The sequence below is a fragment of the Artemia sp. Qi Xiang Cuo genome, chromosome 12, assembly GCF_049724085.1.
Source record: "Artemia sp. Qi Xiang Cuo chromosome 12, ASM4972408v1, whole genome shotgun sequence".
NCBI classification, from domain to species: domain Eukaryota; kingdom Metazoa; phylum Arthropoda; class Branchiopoda; order Anostraca; family Artemiidae; genus Artemia; species Artemia sp. Qi Xiang Cuo.
The window spans coordinates 13,950,196-13,966,109 of record NC_142805.1 but is presented as its reverse complement, the minus strand read 5'-3'; the positions used below and the strand labels follow the sequence as shown (position 1 = coordinate 13,966,109).

Sequence of the window (15,914 nt, the reverse complement as noted above, 5' to 3'; positions counted from 1 at the left end):
TGACAAGAAGTATCATCAAATTCGTTTAAATTGTGCCATGTGATAAGTTTTTTGAATTTTTTTGCGAAAACCAGACGTTAGATCTAACTGTCTATTGGCGAAAGTATTGAAATAAAACACAAATGGTCGATTTTATTGGCATTGATGGTCACAGAATGTAGTAGAATAAAACGGAAATTAGATCATTATCTCCTTATCCCGACACTCATATTGTATCTAAACCTGTTGACATTAATCTATACTAAAATCTGTCTGGACATCAGGTCGTCTGTTTAGACATCTGTCTGGACATCAGGTCGTCTGTTTGGACATCGGGACATCTGTCTGGACACCAGGTCGTATGTCTGGACATCTGGACATCTGTCTGGTCATCGGGACATCTGTCTGGACATCAGGTCGTCTTTCCGGACATCAGGTCGTCTTTCCGGACATCTGTACATCTGTCTACACATCTGGACGTCTGTCTGGACATATGTCTGGTCATATGGACATCTGTATGGACATCAGGTCGGCTCTCTGGACATTTGGACATCTGTCTGGACATCAGGTCGTCTGTCTAGACATCGGAACATCTGTCTGGACATCAGGTTGTCTGCCTGGACATCTGGACATATGTCTAGACATCTGGACATCTGTCTGGACATCAGGTCGTCTGTAGGGACATAGGGACATCTGTCTGGACATCAGGTCGTCGGTCTGGACATGGTTCTGGTCATCTGGACATCTGTCTGGTCATCAGGTCGTCTGTCTGGACATAGGGACATCTGGGTTGACATCAAGTCGTCTGTCTGGACATCTGTCTAGACATCTGGATATCTGTCTGGGCATCAGGTCGTCTGTTTGGACATCTGGACATCTCTCTGGGCATCCGGACATCTGTCTGGACGTAGGTCGTCTGTCTAGGCATCTTGTCATCTGTCTTGACATCAGGTCGTCTGTCTGGACATCTCTCTGGACATCTGGTCGTCTGTCTGGACATTGGGACATCAGGTCGTCTGTCTGGTCGTCACATCTGGACATCTGCCTGGTTATCTGGACATCTGTCTGGACATCAGGTCGTCTGTTTGGACATCTGAACATCTGTCTGGACGTCTGGACATCAGGTTGTCTGTCTGGACATCTGGACATCTGTCTGGTCATCTGGACATCAGGTCGTCTGTCTGGATATCTGGACATCTTTCTGGACACCAGGTCGTCTGTCTGGACATCGAGATATCTGTCTGGTCATCTGGACATCTGTCTGGACATCAGGTCGTCTGTTTGGACATCTGTCTGGACATCACGTCGTCTGTCTCGACATCGGGACATCTATCTGGATATCAGGTTATCTGTCTGGAAATCTGTCTGTTCATCTGGACATCTGTCTGGACATAAGGTCGTCTTTCCGAACATCTGGACATCTGTCTAGACATCTGGACGTCTGTCTGGACATCTGTCTGGTCATCTGGACGTTTGGACATCTGTCTGGACATCAGGTCGTCTCTCTGGACATCGGAACATCTGTCTCGTCATCAGGTCGTCTACCTGGACATCTGGAGATATGTCTAGATATCTGGACATCTGTCTGAACATCAGGTCGTGTGTTTGGACATCTGTCTTAGCATCTGTACATCTGTCTGGACATCAGGGCGTCTATCTGGACCTCTGTCTGGTCATCTGGACATTTGTCTGGACATCAGGTCGTCTGTCATCAGGTTATCTGTCGGGAAATCTGTCTGTTCATCTGGACATCTGTCTGGATATCAGGTCGTCTTTCCGAACATCTGGACATCTGTCTGGAAATCTGTCTGGTCATCTGGACATTAGGTCGTCTATCGGGACGTTTGGACATCTGTCTGGACATCAGGTCGTCTCTCTGGACATCGGAACATCTTTCTCGACATCAGGTCGTCTACCTGGACATCTGGAGATATGTCTAGACATCTGGACATCTTTCTGAACATCAGGTCGTGTGTTTGGACATCTGTCTTAGCATCTGTACATCTGTCTGGACATCAAGGCGTCTATCTGGACCTCTGTCTGGTCATCTGGACATTTTTCCGGACATCAGGTCGTCTGTCTGGACATCTGGACATCTCTCTGGATATCAGGTCGTCTGTTCGGACATAGGGACATCTGTCTGGACATCAGGTCGTCTGTCTGGAAATCTGGACATCTGTCTGGTCATCTGGACATCTGTCTGGCCATCTGGACATCTGTCTGGTCATCTGGACATGTCTAGACATCAGGTCGTCTGTCTTGACATCTGAATATCTGTCTGGACATCAGGTCGTCTGTCCGGATATAGGGGCATCTGTTTGGACATCAAGTCGTCTTTTTGGACATCTGTCTAGACATCTGGACATCTGTCTGGCCATCAGGTCGTCATTCTGGACATCTGGACATCTGTCTGGGCATCTGGACATCTGTCTGGACATAGGTCGTCTGTCTCGATATCTGGACATCTGTCTGGACATCAGGTCGTCTGTATGGACATCTGGACATCTGCCTGGCCATCAGGTCGTCTGTCTGGACATCAGGTCGTCTGTATGGACATCTGGACATCTGTCTGGCCATCAGGTCGTCTGTCTGGACATCAGGTCGTCTGTCTGGATATCTGGACATCTATCTGCTCATCTGGACATCTTTATGGACATCAGGTCGGCTGTCTGGACATCTGTCTGGTCATCTGGACATCAGGTTGTCTGTCTGGACATCTGTCTAGTCATCTTGACATCTGTCTGGACATCAGGTCGTCTGTCTGGACATCTGTCTCGACACCAGGTTGTCTGTCTGGACATCGGGGCATCTTTTTGGTCATCTGGACATCTGTCTGGACATCAGGTCGTCTCTTTGAACATCTGGACACGTTCTTTGAAATATTAAGAGACGAAGTTCATTGAATCTAGTAGCTAACTAATTCCAGTGAATGGAACGGTTTGTTATTCAAATGATGGTCTTTTAATGTATCTCTTACTAGGTTGCTAGCTACCGCTGCAACCCGGAACCATTGAACAACTCTCTTAAAATCTGGTCATCTGTCTGGACATTAAGGCTTCTATCTGGACATCTGTCTGGTCATCTGGACATCTGTCTGGACATCATATCGTCTGTCTTGACATCTGTCTGTATATCAGGTCGTCTGTCCGGACATAGGGACATCTGTCTGGACATCAGGTCGTCTGTCTGGACATCTGGACATCTGTCTGGTCATCTGGACATCTGTCTAGACATCAGGTCGACTGTCTGGACATCGGAACATTTGTCTGGACATCAGGTCGTCTGTCCGGACATAAGGACATCTGTCTGGGCCTCTGGACATCTGTCTGAATATAGGTCGTCTGTCTCGATATCTGGACATCTGTCTGAATATAGGTCGTCTGTCTCGATATCTGGACATCTGTCTGGACATCAGGTCGTATGTCTGGACATCAGATCGTCTGTCTGGACATCTATCTGCTCATCTGGACATCTGTATGGACATCAGGTCGTCTGTCTGGACATCTGGACATCTGTCTGTTCATCTGGACATCTGTCTGGACATCAGGTTGTCTGTCTGGACATCTGGACATCTGTCTAGTCATATGGACATCTGTCTGGACATCAGGTTGTCGGTCTGGACATCTGTCTGGACGCCAGGTCGTCTGTCTGGACATCGGGACATCTGTCTGGTCATCTGGACATCTGTCTGGACATCAGGTCGTCTTTTTGGACATCTGGACACGTTCTTTGAAATAGTAAGAGACGAACCTCATTCAATCAAGTAGCTAACTAATTCCAATGTATGCAATGGTTTGTTATTCAAATGATAGTCTTTTAATGTAATCATTGAACAACTTTCTACGATGTTCCAATGCCCAGCTATCTGTGGAAAAAAAGAGCCGTTTAGGCAGAATACTGTAGTAGCTGCCACTTGACTTGATTTTCAAGCCAATTTATTTCCCTTGCTGTTCAAACCAAGTAAGTTTTCTGTCTATGGGTTTCGAACAAGGCGGTTCTGATAATGGTGTACTTTTTTTTTTGATCTGAGTCTATTTTTAAGAGTTATGGGTTATTATATTTCTTAACATTGGACGAGACCGTCTCTTCCTAGGTTGCTAGCTACCGCTGCAACCCGGATACTTATATGATGTACTAATATCGTGCATGACGTCATTCGCTAAATCCAAAATTAAGGCTCTTAACCAATTTTTCAGACTTCTGACCTATCTAGATCGTTTTTGTGCGATCAGTAGAAAATTTATCATTTACAATGGGGAACAGTTCGTTCTTTAATATAAAATATATAAATAAACGTTACCTAACACACGTATCAAGTATCAAGAACCTAACAAAAATTAAAACTAATTTTAAAATTTTCAGGAATTTTTCTAGTTTGAATTAAAAGATTAAAATTATTGCTTAGATATCATAAATATTCTTGCAGTTTACATAATAACTTTAGCGATTCTGAACTGAAAACTAAAACGAATAAAAAATTGATTTTTTTTTGTATGGAAATATATATTCAATCCCGTGTATTTTTAAAGTTAGACCCAAAAGAATCAAATACTTGCTTGGATACATTAGATATTTTTTAATTTTGCATTATAACCTTAGCGACTTAACAGAGAAAAAAAGAAAGCGAAAAATTAATTGCTTAAAGATAAACGTGTTTAAATATTGCATTCACATATTACGTCATATAAGCGGATAACTCGCTTAGAAGACATCTTATTGCTATTTGATCTATGTTCTAAATACTACTTTTATTTACAGTATACGTTGACGTCCCAACTTCTTGTATTATGACGTCAGAATTATAATCTCAGGCAACGTCATTATATGCGTTATTTTATTTACGTCATAGTTCTAATGAATCTATGACGACATTCATCATCTAGTATATGAAAATGCACTTCTCCCTAAAACATTGATTTTGTTTTAATTTTTTTTTTTTTAATTACAAAAGCACGTATTATCTAGTGCCCAGCTATCTGAGTGAAAAAAACGGAAAAAGATGCTATCGATGCAGAATATCGTAGTTCCAGCAACTTTTCTTGTTTTTTAAGCCTATGGATTACCTTCACTATTCAAGCAAATTAACTATCTTTTGCTTTGTCATAGTATAAAAACTGTAATCTTAACTACGATGGTATAATGGTAGGCATGTGTGCTTGTAACTAGTGGTTATGATAGCTGATATTCATCAAGATTGGCCATAAAAAGCAGTTTTTAGTGGAAATATTGATTCTATTTAAGATAAGAAAAATGTTAATTACAAATTGCACTAGATCTAGTAATTTCCTTTAAAATGAGCCGTTGAACAACTCTCTACGATGTTCCAGTGCCAAGCTATCTGTGGAAAAAGAAAAAGAAAAAAAAGATGTCGTTAAGGCAGAATGCTGTAGTAGCTGCCACTTTTCTTGATTTTCAAGCCAATATATTTCTCTTGCTGTTCTAGCCAAGGGACAGAAAGTTTTCTATACACGGGTTTCGGACAAGGCGGTTCTAATGGTGTACTTTTTGTTTCGATCTGACTCTATTTTTAGGAGTTATGCTTAATATATTTCTTAACATTGGACGTGGTCGTCTCTTACTAGGTTGGTAGCTACCGCTGCAACCCAATAAACCTATTGGTTAATTCCTCTTATTACCTTTAATAGTAGGGGAAAGATACGGAAAAAAAAATGGTCGAACCAGGAAAAAATTGGTACAGAAATTATTTTTGCACCACTGTGTTCAAAAAAGAAAGCTCTACAACATATCAAAAATATAAATCTCCATCCCGTTGCGAAATTCCCTTTTTTTCACGTTTTTTGCGCCTATTTTTTAGATATCTCCAGAATCCGAGAATGAGGAACCGTGAAAAGAAAAGTAGTTTATTGATGGTTTCCCTTTTAAGAAACTATTGTTTTTGTGCTCTTTTATTATAAATAAACATAACTTTTAATAATTTAATTATTTTTTTTTTTTTGTTTTTTTTTTTTTTTTAAGTAAAAAAAAAAAAAAAAAAAAAAAATCAAGCGACACACGATCACGGGGTATTTTTCGAAGAGGAGCACGAATTTCTGGTTCATTTTTCCCCATCTGAACAAATAGCCTACCGGTGTTCCGAATCCATTTCTTGTCCTATCGAGCTTTATTAGTGACATTTTCAGCGAGCTGGAAAGTACCTTATGATATTCACTTTCTGTTACACCATGCCTTGATCTTACACTCTTTTCAAAGTTGCTTCAGTCTGCTGAGCCTTGTAGAGCCACCTATCTGCAAAAAACTCCTCAGATGGAAAGTATTTTGGAGTCCGATCAGAGATTTAACACAGGTGCGTTTTGTTTGTTTTTCTTGCCGATGCTTTTGTAACGTAACTACTAGGAAGCGGAAAGGAATCGGAGGAAGGAAATATAGAAAGGAAAGAAGACTCTACGCTCGTCCTACCTCTCTTTTCTGACACATATTTTATCAGCGCCATCTGTCTGAAGAAAATTTAAGTACAGCAAACAATTCGCTAGAGTGCAGCACGGTCGACGCCGCTAGGCGGAACGAAAAAGCTTTTTCTCTAGTGGAAGCGAGAGTACTATCGCCGGTCCTTTTCGCGGATGTGACTGTCAGATTTCCTTGCTCAAGAATCTTTAAAACACCCGTGATATTCGACGCCGGCCCTCAATAAGGCTGACAGTACATTTATTTTAAGTTACCTATCTGAACTGGGGAGGGTTTAGCTACAGATTTTTCGGTTCAGAATCAGGGTTTTCGTTGTAACATTCACCGAAAGCTCTACTTATTCCCATACTTATACTCACTTATTACTTATACTACTTATACTCACTTATTCCCAGTTCTCTTTTTTAGATGGCTGAGACCGCAGTTTTATGTCCCCTTTGTGAACGTTCAATAGACACCTCAGAATCGTCGGTACTGGCAGAAAAAGGAGCTACGGCGATCAATGAAGCTAGCAAAACGAGAGGTACCAGCATCTCTGTCGAGGCAGGGAACCATGTCCGTGTTGCTTGCAGAAAGACTTTCACAAACAAAATATACCTGTCGAAAATTGAGAATGAGAGACGACGAACCTTGCAAGAAAAGACGGAAGCAGAAAAAGTGGTACTCCGATCACGGACTCCAAGCTTCAACTTCCAAGAGTGTTGCTTTTTCTGCACTATAAGGATAAATCTCAACACTACCCACAGAAGAGGACACGAGTGGTACACGGTTCGGACTAAAGACTTTGAAGAGAGTATAAAGGCAGTGTGCAAAAGCCGTGAGGATGATTGGTCAAATAATGTTTTCCGCCGAATATGTGCAGTGTCAGATCTGCACGCAGTTGACGCCATTTATCACGCAGCCTGTTCTTCTATGTTCCGATTAAATAAGAGCCTTCCAGCCAGATTTGCGACGCAAGAACTTTTTGGAATACTCGAAGATACTGAGCCAGATAAAAAACGTCCGAAAAGGGGGAGGCCAGGTCACGATGAAAGATATCAGGCTTTTTTGAAGCTGGCTACTTTTTTTGAAGAAAATGACGAAGAACAGTATACAGTCAGTGAACTTGTTGTTAAAATGGGAGAGTTTTTGAATGGGACAGACCTTGAACCGTACTCTAACAAGTACTTGAAGAGCAAGCTTCTGGAATATTTCAGTGACCAGCTAGTATTTGCAACTATTGACGGTAAGGCTGAAGTGGTGACAATCAAAGAAAAAGCATCAGCGATACTCCAGAATTTTTATTACTTGGACAAAACCGATAACAAAGAGAGTGATAAACTCAAGCTTATTAGAGCAGCAGCAAAGATTTTAAAAAATAATATCAAAGGACTGCCATCACCGAAGGACTCATATATGGCCACAAATCAGATTTCTTCTGGAGAACAGATATAAGGCTCTTGACCTGACAGGCTAACGGTGTTCTTAGATAATATATTCATTGGAACCGATATTTCCTTCGAAGTGCTTGCCAAGGGCCATTCCATCGTTCAAACTTCTCACCCGCGTGCCCTCATTCGTCAACTGCAACTAGGCTTAGCAGTGCACCTGGATTACCATTTCAAGTCCAGATTTCTTATTGACACTTTACACAGCCACGGATTCTGCTCCTCCTATGCTGAAGTCCAGAAATTCAAACGCTGTGCATCAGTCCATGATGAATCTAGCCTTGCAGGAGTTACCTCCGCACATGCTGCGCAGCATGTAGCTGATAATGCAGATCACGATGTTTGCACGATGGACGGAAGAAACACTTTCCATGGGATGGCTCTGCTAGCAACAGTCACGTCTCCTCTCAGTAACAGCCGATCGCCCATTCCGAGAGTTGAAGTTTCATTAGATGAAGTAGCCCAAAAAGGAAAAATTCCCATCTACCCTTACCGCTTAAGTGAGACAGTGCTTTCAAAGGTGCAATATGATATGATCCCTGGCAAAATTGTCAACGACCCGTATGCCTCACTCGATCAGCTCTGGTTAGCTACCGGGTTCCTGAATGTCCCAAGGGCGAGCTGGAATGGATTCATGCAGTCAGTTTTCTCTAACCAAATACATCATGAAACGGAAAACCTTCGCAGCAAGGCAAGCGTCTTGTTTTTGCCCATGATTGACCTCCCTGTCTAGCAATGAATCCTGCCTTTACTCAACCTTGCGCTTTGTAGCTTCGCAAGGCAGAACCTACGGATTCACACCCGTTCTCACATTTGACCAGCCGCTCTGGTGGAAGTCTATGAAGATCCTCAAGTCCGACACGACGAATGAGCTGAGTAGTATTGTTCTCAAGTTAGGCGGTTTTCATTTGATGATGAGTTTCGTCGGATGCATAGGACACCTCATGCAAGGTTCTGGTCTGAAAGAGGTTCTGGAATTGGTATACGCAGTGCCGACTGGTGCAGTGCCGCACATTCTTTCTGGAAAAGGGATTTTTAGAGCTGTTCGAGCTCACATTCTCGTGAGCTCGGCCATATATGCTCATCTCCTCGAAGAAGAGCAAGCGACGTTGACGTCTCTAGACATGTCTACTGTGTTCGCTAACGTACTAGATGGATACCTCCCACCCGAAGATCTCAGTCATGATCCCCAGCTCAAGCAACTTGAAAACTTTCTCAAGCAGAGACGCCAAGACCTGCTGACTCAGAGAACTGCGAGGCTCTGGTTTCAGTATCTTGACATGGTTGGGATACTGCTTAAGTTCATACGTGCCGAGAGACTAGGCCTCTGGGATTTGCACCTACAATCTGCAGTAGAGATGCTTCCGTTTCTAGCAGCATCTGGACATAACCTCTATGTCAAGTCGGTCTGGATATACCAGCAAGAGATGGCTAAGCTTCAAACTAGTCACCCACCAATCTTCGAAGCATTTGAACAGGGAGGTCACACCATTAGAAGATCAGAGCGACGCTGGGCTGGGCTCTCGGCAGATCTTGTCATCGAGCAGGAGTATATGAGAAGTATGAAAACATCGGGCGGTCTTACAACTGGAGGTGGGATGACAGAACAGCAGAGAGCCATTTGGGTTCTGTCAAGACCAGCATGCCTGGAGATCAACCTCTTGATGCAAAATTTGACAAAAATTGGTTACTCGACAAGTGAGCAGCACCGCGACATGAGTTCCAGTAGAAAGGAGCGTGACTTCGACGATACCCAGGAGCTCGTCGGATACTTCGGAGAATCTTCTCCGTTCAGAGGTGACAATCAGCTTAGAAACATTGCCAACGGCATAACTTCTTCCCAAGATGTTAATGTTGACGAGGCCGATGTGGCTGGAAAGTTGATTCTAAGTAAGATGACGGGAAAAACCTTGAAGGAGCAAGTCTTCAAGAAAAAAGACCAAGTGACCCTAATGAATGCCAAAAAGGCGGGGTCCTATGTGGTAGCGCACATAGATCTGGCGCTCCTTTTCCAGCGGCTTATAATAGTAGCCCAACGAACTGACCTCCGAGAAGAATACTTCAAGTACGAACTTTGTACGATTCCTCCTTCTCTTTTCGAAAGCGATGGCCTTATGAGAAAAGCAAATAAGCCAGAGCTTGCAAAAGCGATCTTTCAGGCTTGCGGGATTGAGACTCAGTCATCACCCTCAAGACCTGCTTCTGCGTGTAACATCGTCTTGGATGGTGGTTCTCTTCTACATCGAGTTCCATGGAAGGTAGGGTCAACATTTAAGGCCATCTTTGCTTTATACGTCCACTATGTACAATCAAGGTACCCTAGTGTGATCGTTGTGTTTGACGAATATGAAGGTGGTTCAGCAATGAAAGATGCTACCCATTTATGTCGAGTAAGAATGGTTGGCCGCCAAGTCTTTTTCACCGAAGAGATGACCCTGTGCATGAAGAAAGAAGAGTTTCTTTCATGTAAGACAAACAAAGGACGTTTCCTGAAGCTGCTCGGCAACCATTTGGAAGCCGTTGGTTTCCGAATTTTCCACTCGGAAGGAGACGCCGACGTTCTGATTGTAGAAAAAGCTATAGAAGCTGCTAATCTTGTAGACACAATCGCGGTTGCTGATGATATTGGCATCTTGATTCTTCCTAGCAGTCAATATGATTCGCAGTCCGGTCGGGTATATTTATCACCCGAAGCTAGGCTTGGTGGTAAGAGTAGAGCGTGAGATGTTAGTGAAATGAAGCGAAAGCAAAGATCAGATGTCAGCAATATCATAGCGTTCTGTCATGCCCTACTAGGCTGTGACACAACCTCTCACCTTTACGGAATAGGAAAGGGCAATGCCGTTCAGCTGCTACTTTCCAACAAGAGTTTCAGGGACAGCACTGCGATATTTGGTGACAAGCTCGCATCGCTTGACGATATTGTGGCTGCAAGAGAGCGAGCATTGTTGATACTGTACGGTTTCCCTAATGTTTTGAGCCTGGACATTACCCGAAATCTAATCTTTCACAGAAAAGTGAACACTGCCACCACTCTCGTGCATCCACAAGAACTGCCACCGACTCAGGCAGCAGCGAAGTACCACTCGCTACGTGTCTACTGCCAAGTTCAAATCTGGCTCGGGAGCCCAGTAGACCCTTTACGCCTGGGATGGAAACTGCAGGATAACGAAGTTTTTGCGGCAATAAAAACAGATCTCCCTGCCGCTCCGTTTCAGCTGCTGAAAATTATCAATTGCTCGTGTCGTATTGACGGCTGTGATAGTGAAAAGTGTACCTTTAAGAAAAACGGACTTGAGTGTACTATAGCCTGCCGTACCTGTAAGGCAAGCTCGTGCAACAATTCGAAGTTTTAAGAAGAAGAACTTAGTGAAGAAGAATAACAGTTAACTGTGATGATGAAAAATCTAGTTCCTACATTTTGATGATGTGCAATTTTTATATATTTGAAAAATAAGATAAAAGCTTTTCTCTGAACACATTAAGTTAGAACCTACCTTGTCTCATGGTGTTGGGCGCTGAGGTGTTTCCTCATTCCTTTTTATTGTTCTTTAGTCTTTTTTTTTCTAAACCTTGCGTTTGCACAGCAAAATATAATAAAATAACGAAAAAATCGTGCTATATTAGACCTTTAAAAAAAGGGTCAAGAGTTTTTTTCACCAAAGAAACAGTTTTTTCCCCATTTTTTTTTTTTTTGCTGTTAAATATTTTTCTTTTGTTCTAGTAACAAAATGATCAAAATAAATGAATTAATGTCCAAAAGCTTATATAAAAATATTTTTAAAACATTATATTTTACGTTTTTAATTTTTTTTCCTGGTTTTGGAGAAAAGAAATAAGAAAACATTAAAAAAAAACAATTTCACATTGAGCTAGAGATTTAGATTTTTGATATGTTGTTAAGCATTTTTTTCCGGTCCGGATGGTGAAGAAACCATTTCTGTACCAATTTTTTCCTGTTCAAAACTTATTTTTCTCCTACTATAAGTATATCATAGTATATTTACACCTTAATATATCTTATGTTATTTATTATTTATACCTTCGTTCTAACCTTTATAAATGTATTTATACCTATACAAGTTATGTATTTGAATTGCATCAAGGTTTATGTTCCCTGTGAAACATGCAATGTTGTAACATTGCCTACTAGTGGCGCCAGTTCAGGAAAAATTTGGGGAGGGGGCGAGGATTTTTTGATAAAAATTGAAGATACAAAAAAGGTATTTTCAAAATTCAGGGGAATGTGGGTGTTTTTCTTTTTATTTTTCTTTTTTTTTTTCTAATGAGAATACCAAAACATGTATCTTTCAAAATCAAGGGGATGAATGCCAAAATATTCTCATCTGCTTTAAAAACAGTTCCTGTATTTTAAAGACTAATTTGAGAATCAAACTAATTTTTTTATTTTTTAAGGGGGGAGGGGGGTCAGATCAGACCAGACATCTCTCTTTCTCTAGATGCTTCCTTGGTTTGAAGGGTTCTAGGTGTTTATTACCCCCCCCCGGCTTTTACCCCATGGAAAATACCCCCTCCCAGAAAATACCCCCCCCCCCCGGCGTCTACCCCCCGGAAAATATCACCTCCCTTGGAAAATAGCCCCCCCCCCTTCTTGGAAAATAGGCTTTCAAAATTTGAGAAATTTATTTCAATTTTTTTTCCGTAGGGGGAAGGAATTCTGGTACTTCCTCTTTGTATTATGCGCCACTCACTCAAGTTTACGCTGTGTAAAACTCGAGAAAAAAACGGTTTCTTTGTTCGTTTCTTTCAGCTTAGCGTGAGACAAGACAAAGACAAGTGACAAAATAGATTGGAAATATATAATTTTGGCTATATATATGAATAAATTATTCCTCCTGTCTGTTTAGTGTATGCTGTATGCAGTTTAATTTTTTTTTTAACTATTATGCTTTGATTCTATTGGCTTTGTTTTTTGTTTTTTTTTTATCCCGGAATACAAATTCAGCAAATCTAGACTTGTTACAGTTGATTATTTTAAATAAATTTCTCATCTAAGGTAATCCTAACCATGTAATATTTTTAAGCTAAGAAAACTTAACTGCCGTCTAATTTTCCATGTTTAATTTCTAGATTTAATTCTTCTCTTTGTTGACTTCAGTGGTGAAAAAGATCCTGATATAATACGACAAACAGCTTTTGCTATTAAATCAATTGGCTTGGCTCATCCAGATGATGTACTCCATACATTATACGAGGCATATACAGCTCATTCCGCTCAAGCAAAGCATGACGGCAAGGTAAGTTTGTTCCTCAATGGCCAGGGTATTATAGTGCAGCTCAGTTATACTGTACAGTCAAAAGGTGTTATGTCACGCAATTTAAATTTTACAGAAATTAAGAAAACTGAAAAATGTTCCAAGTGTTTTTTAGATTTTCTGATGAAAAATAGGGATTTTAGTATAATTTACGTTAGAACCTGTAATGGGGCATTTAACGTTAATTCGTTTATGGAAAATTGAAGGCTCTGTTCCTTATGCCAAAAGGGGATTCATTTCGTGTTAGAGTGGGTTGTTACCCCAATTCCTACTGTATTGTTATCTTTCTTACAAAATTGGTATTGTTACTTATATTAAAAGAAGAAAAGTGAAAAAAAGATAGCGGTTAGTTTACTAGCGAGACCGAAGGGAGAGCCGGCCTCAAATTTCCTTTAAGCAAACAATCAAATTAAGTAGAATATTTTCCACTCCTACTGATACGCGACATTCTACTTTGAGTATAATGTTGTTTAGAACAGGTTTTAATCTATCTATAGGACATATATTCTTGATTTCATTGCTTTTGTAATTATTAGTATGTAATTGTTTTTTTTTTTGAAATTAGGTTTCAAATGTTTTACTTCTGTTTTCATTGTAGTTTTTTGCCGATAATAGTTTTTTACCGATATTATTACCGATAATTTTACCGATAATACCGATAATGCCGATGTAGTTTTTTGCTGATAATAGATGAAAAATTCGGCACACATGGTAAGTTTCCTGATGGTCAGGTTATTGCTAACGTTGAGTAAACCAATGAGTATCAAAGAGGATGTCAATTATTATTATTATGGGTGGATTTACAAAGCTGAGTCGATGATGATCGTTTCCAAATCAAATAAAAGAGAAAAAAGTAGCCACTGGGCTATTGGTGCCCCCTTTCTAGAATAGCTCCTCCTCGTAGTGTCAAAGTGTCCACTGTTGCAGTCTCACATCCCAATAGCCCCACCTGCTGGCTTCAGACCAGCTTGGGCAAGCAACACTTGTTACTAGATTTTGTAAAAAGTTATTCTATTTGTATTTTTTTTGTTTTTTGATTAAAAAAGTCACTAGAACTTTTAATTTCTGTTCAAATAAGCCCTCTCACAAAATTCTAGGACCTCTGGGTCGATATGATAACCCCTGGTAAAAAGGCCAATAAACACGCATCCGTGATCTTTCTTCTGGCAAAAAAATACAAAATTCCACATTTGTTCATATAGGAGCTTGAAATCTATGGAATGTGGATCTCTGATAAATTGCACCTAAAGACGTCATTTCCATCTACATTCTTTGACTTTTAGGGGGTATTTTTCCCTTTTTTTAAAAAATAAGGCAAAATAACTTTTTTTGAAAATAAGGCAAATCAGGCTCGCAACTTTTGATGGATATGAGTAAACCTGATGAAATTCATATATTTCAAATCACCACAAAAGTACGATCCTTGTGATGTATATATTAACATTAAAATTTCGTTTTTTAGACTTTCGGTGATTATTGAGACGACTCGCTGTTACTATACTGTCCGTTACCACGAACTGTTTGAAAAAGAAAGACTAGAGAAACCCACCACCATGCAGTCAATATTACTCACGGCTGCAGGTTTGTTGGTTTCCCCTTGGGTGGGGTATTTGGAAATAGGGCTTGCCTATCTTTTTTTTTCTTTTATAGAAGAGCCGTTCTTAGTAGTGTCAAAGTGGCCACTATTATATTCTGCCATCTCAAGAGGTCCACTTACTTGCTTCTGGGCAGCTTGGGGAGGCAACACCTGTCTCCCAAAAACGGGGGAGAGTAACCCACCCCTTACCAGCCACCAGTGGCAAGCCGTAATTCACACCAGAACCGGTACTAGCGAAGAAAACTCCCTTTTCCTGCCTCGAATTCTCCTCAAGAAATTTGTTCCTTCGCCACGGTCAGCGCTCCATTTGTCTTGTACTTACTTGTACTTGTTGCGGGACAAGACGCGGACGCCTCGCCCGGCATCTAGAAGACTCCGTAAGGTTGACTCCCATTTGTCATGAACATGTGCCAGCTCTTCAGCAAACCGGAGACAGCGGTTCTCCCAGCTTCCGCCGAACTTCCAGAATTCGCAAATGGGGTCAAGGTCGTTTTTGGCAGTTGTCCACCGATTCTTAAATTGAACGCCAGGTCACCTGTGCCAATCTAGCGATGGGGCAGCTAGAAGCACTTGCTTTATAATGCGGTAATTGGGTCTTCTAAGGACATGACCAAGCCAACGCTGTCTTCACTGTTTGACAATCATGGCGGCGGGTTCGATGTTACAGCAGCAGTGGCGCACATCAACATTTGAGATTCTATCGGAGTATCGAATCCTCAGGATTTTTCGTAGACAGCGGTGGTCAAAGACTTCCAAATCATTGAGATGAAGCGCCTTCAGTGGCCAAGCTTCGACTGCACAGAAGAGAACAGATCTAACAGCCGCTTTATAAACAGAAAGTTTTGTCTTCATACTGATCTCCCGCCGGATCTACAGATGGCGGCGGAGTTGTGAGAAGATGGCTTGGGCTTTGTTGATTCTGTTCTGTATGTCAAGGTCCCAGCCTCCACAAGAGTCTATTATTGAGCCAAGATAGGTGAAGCTGTCAACTTTTTCCTATTCTTGTCCGTATAGCACCAGCACATAATCTGACTGCATGTTTAGGTCCATGGCTTTAGTTTTGGCGGTGTAGATCTTCATGCCCTGTAGCTAAGAGAAATTGGGTACTTCATTAAAAAGTGATTTGATAGTTGCTGGATCAGCAGCAAGAGCGTCGATGTCGTCCGCGTAGTCCAGGTCAAGCACGTTAATGCCCAATCCCATAACAACACC

At 41.4% G+C, this 15,914-nt stretch overlaps 1 protein-coding gene across 1 annotated transcript in view; it reads left to right on the top strand.

Annotated features, from left to right (window-relative positions):
• Window positions 1-15,914, top strand: part of c11.1 (maestro heat like repeat family protein c11.1) — a 211,503-nt gene that overhangs the window by 43,907 nt on the left and 151,682 nt on the right. The window contains exon 3 of the mRNA XM_089097791.1: window positions 12,921-13,087. Within this exon, the coding sequence (XP_088953917.1) occupies window positions 12,921-13,087 (167 nt within the window). The remainder of the gene's footprint in view (window positions 1-12,920; window positions 13,088-15,914) is intronic.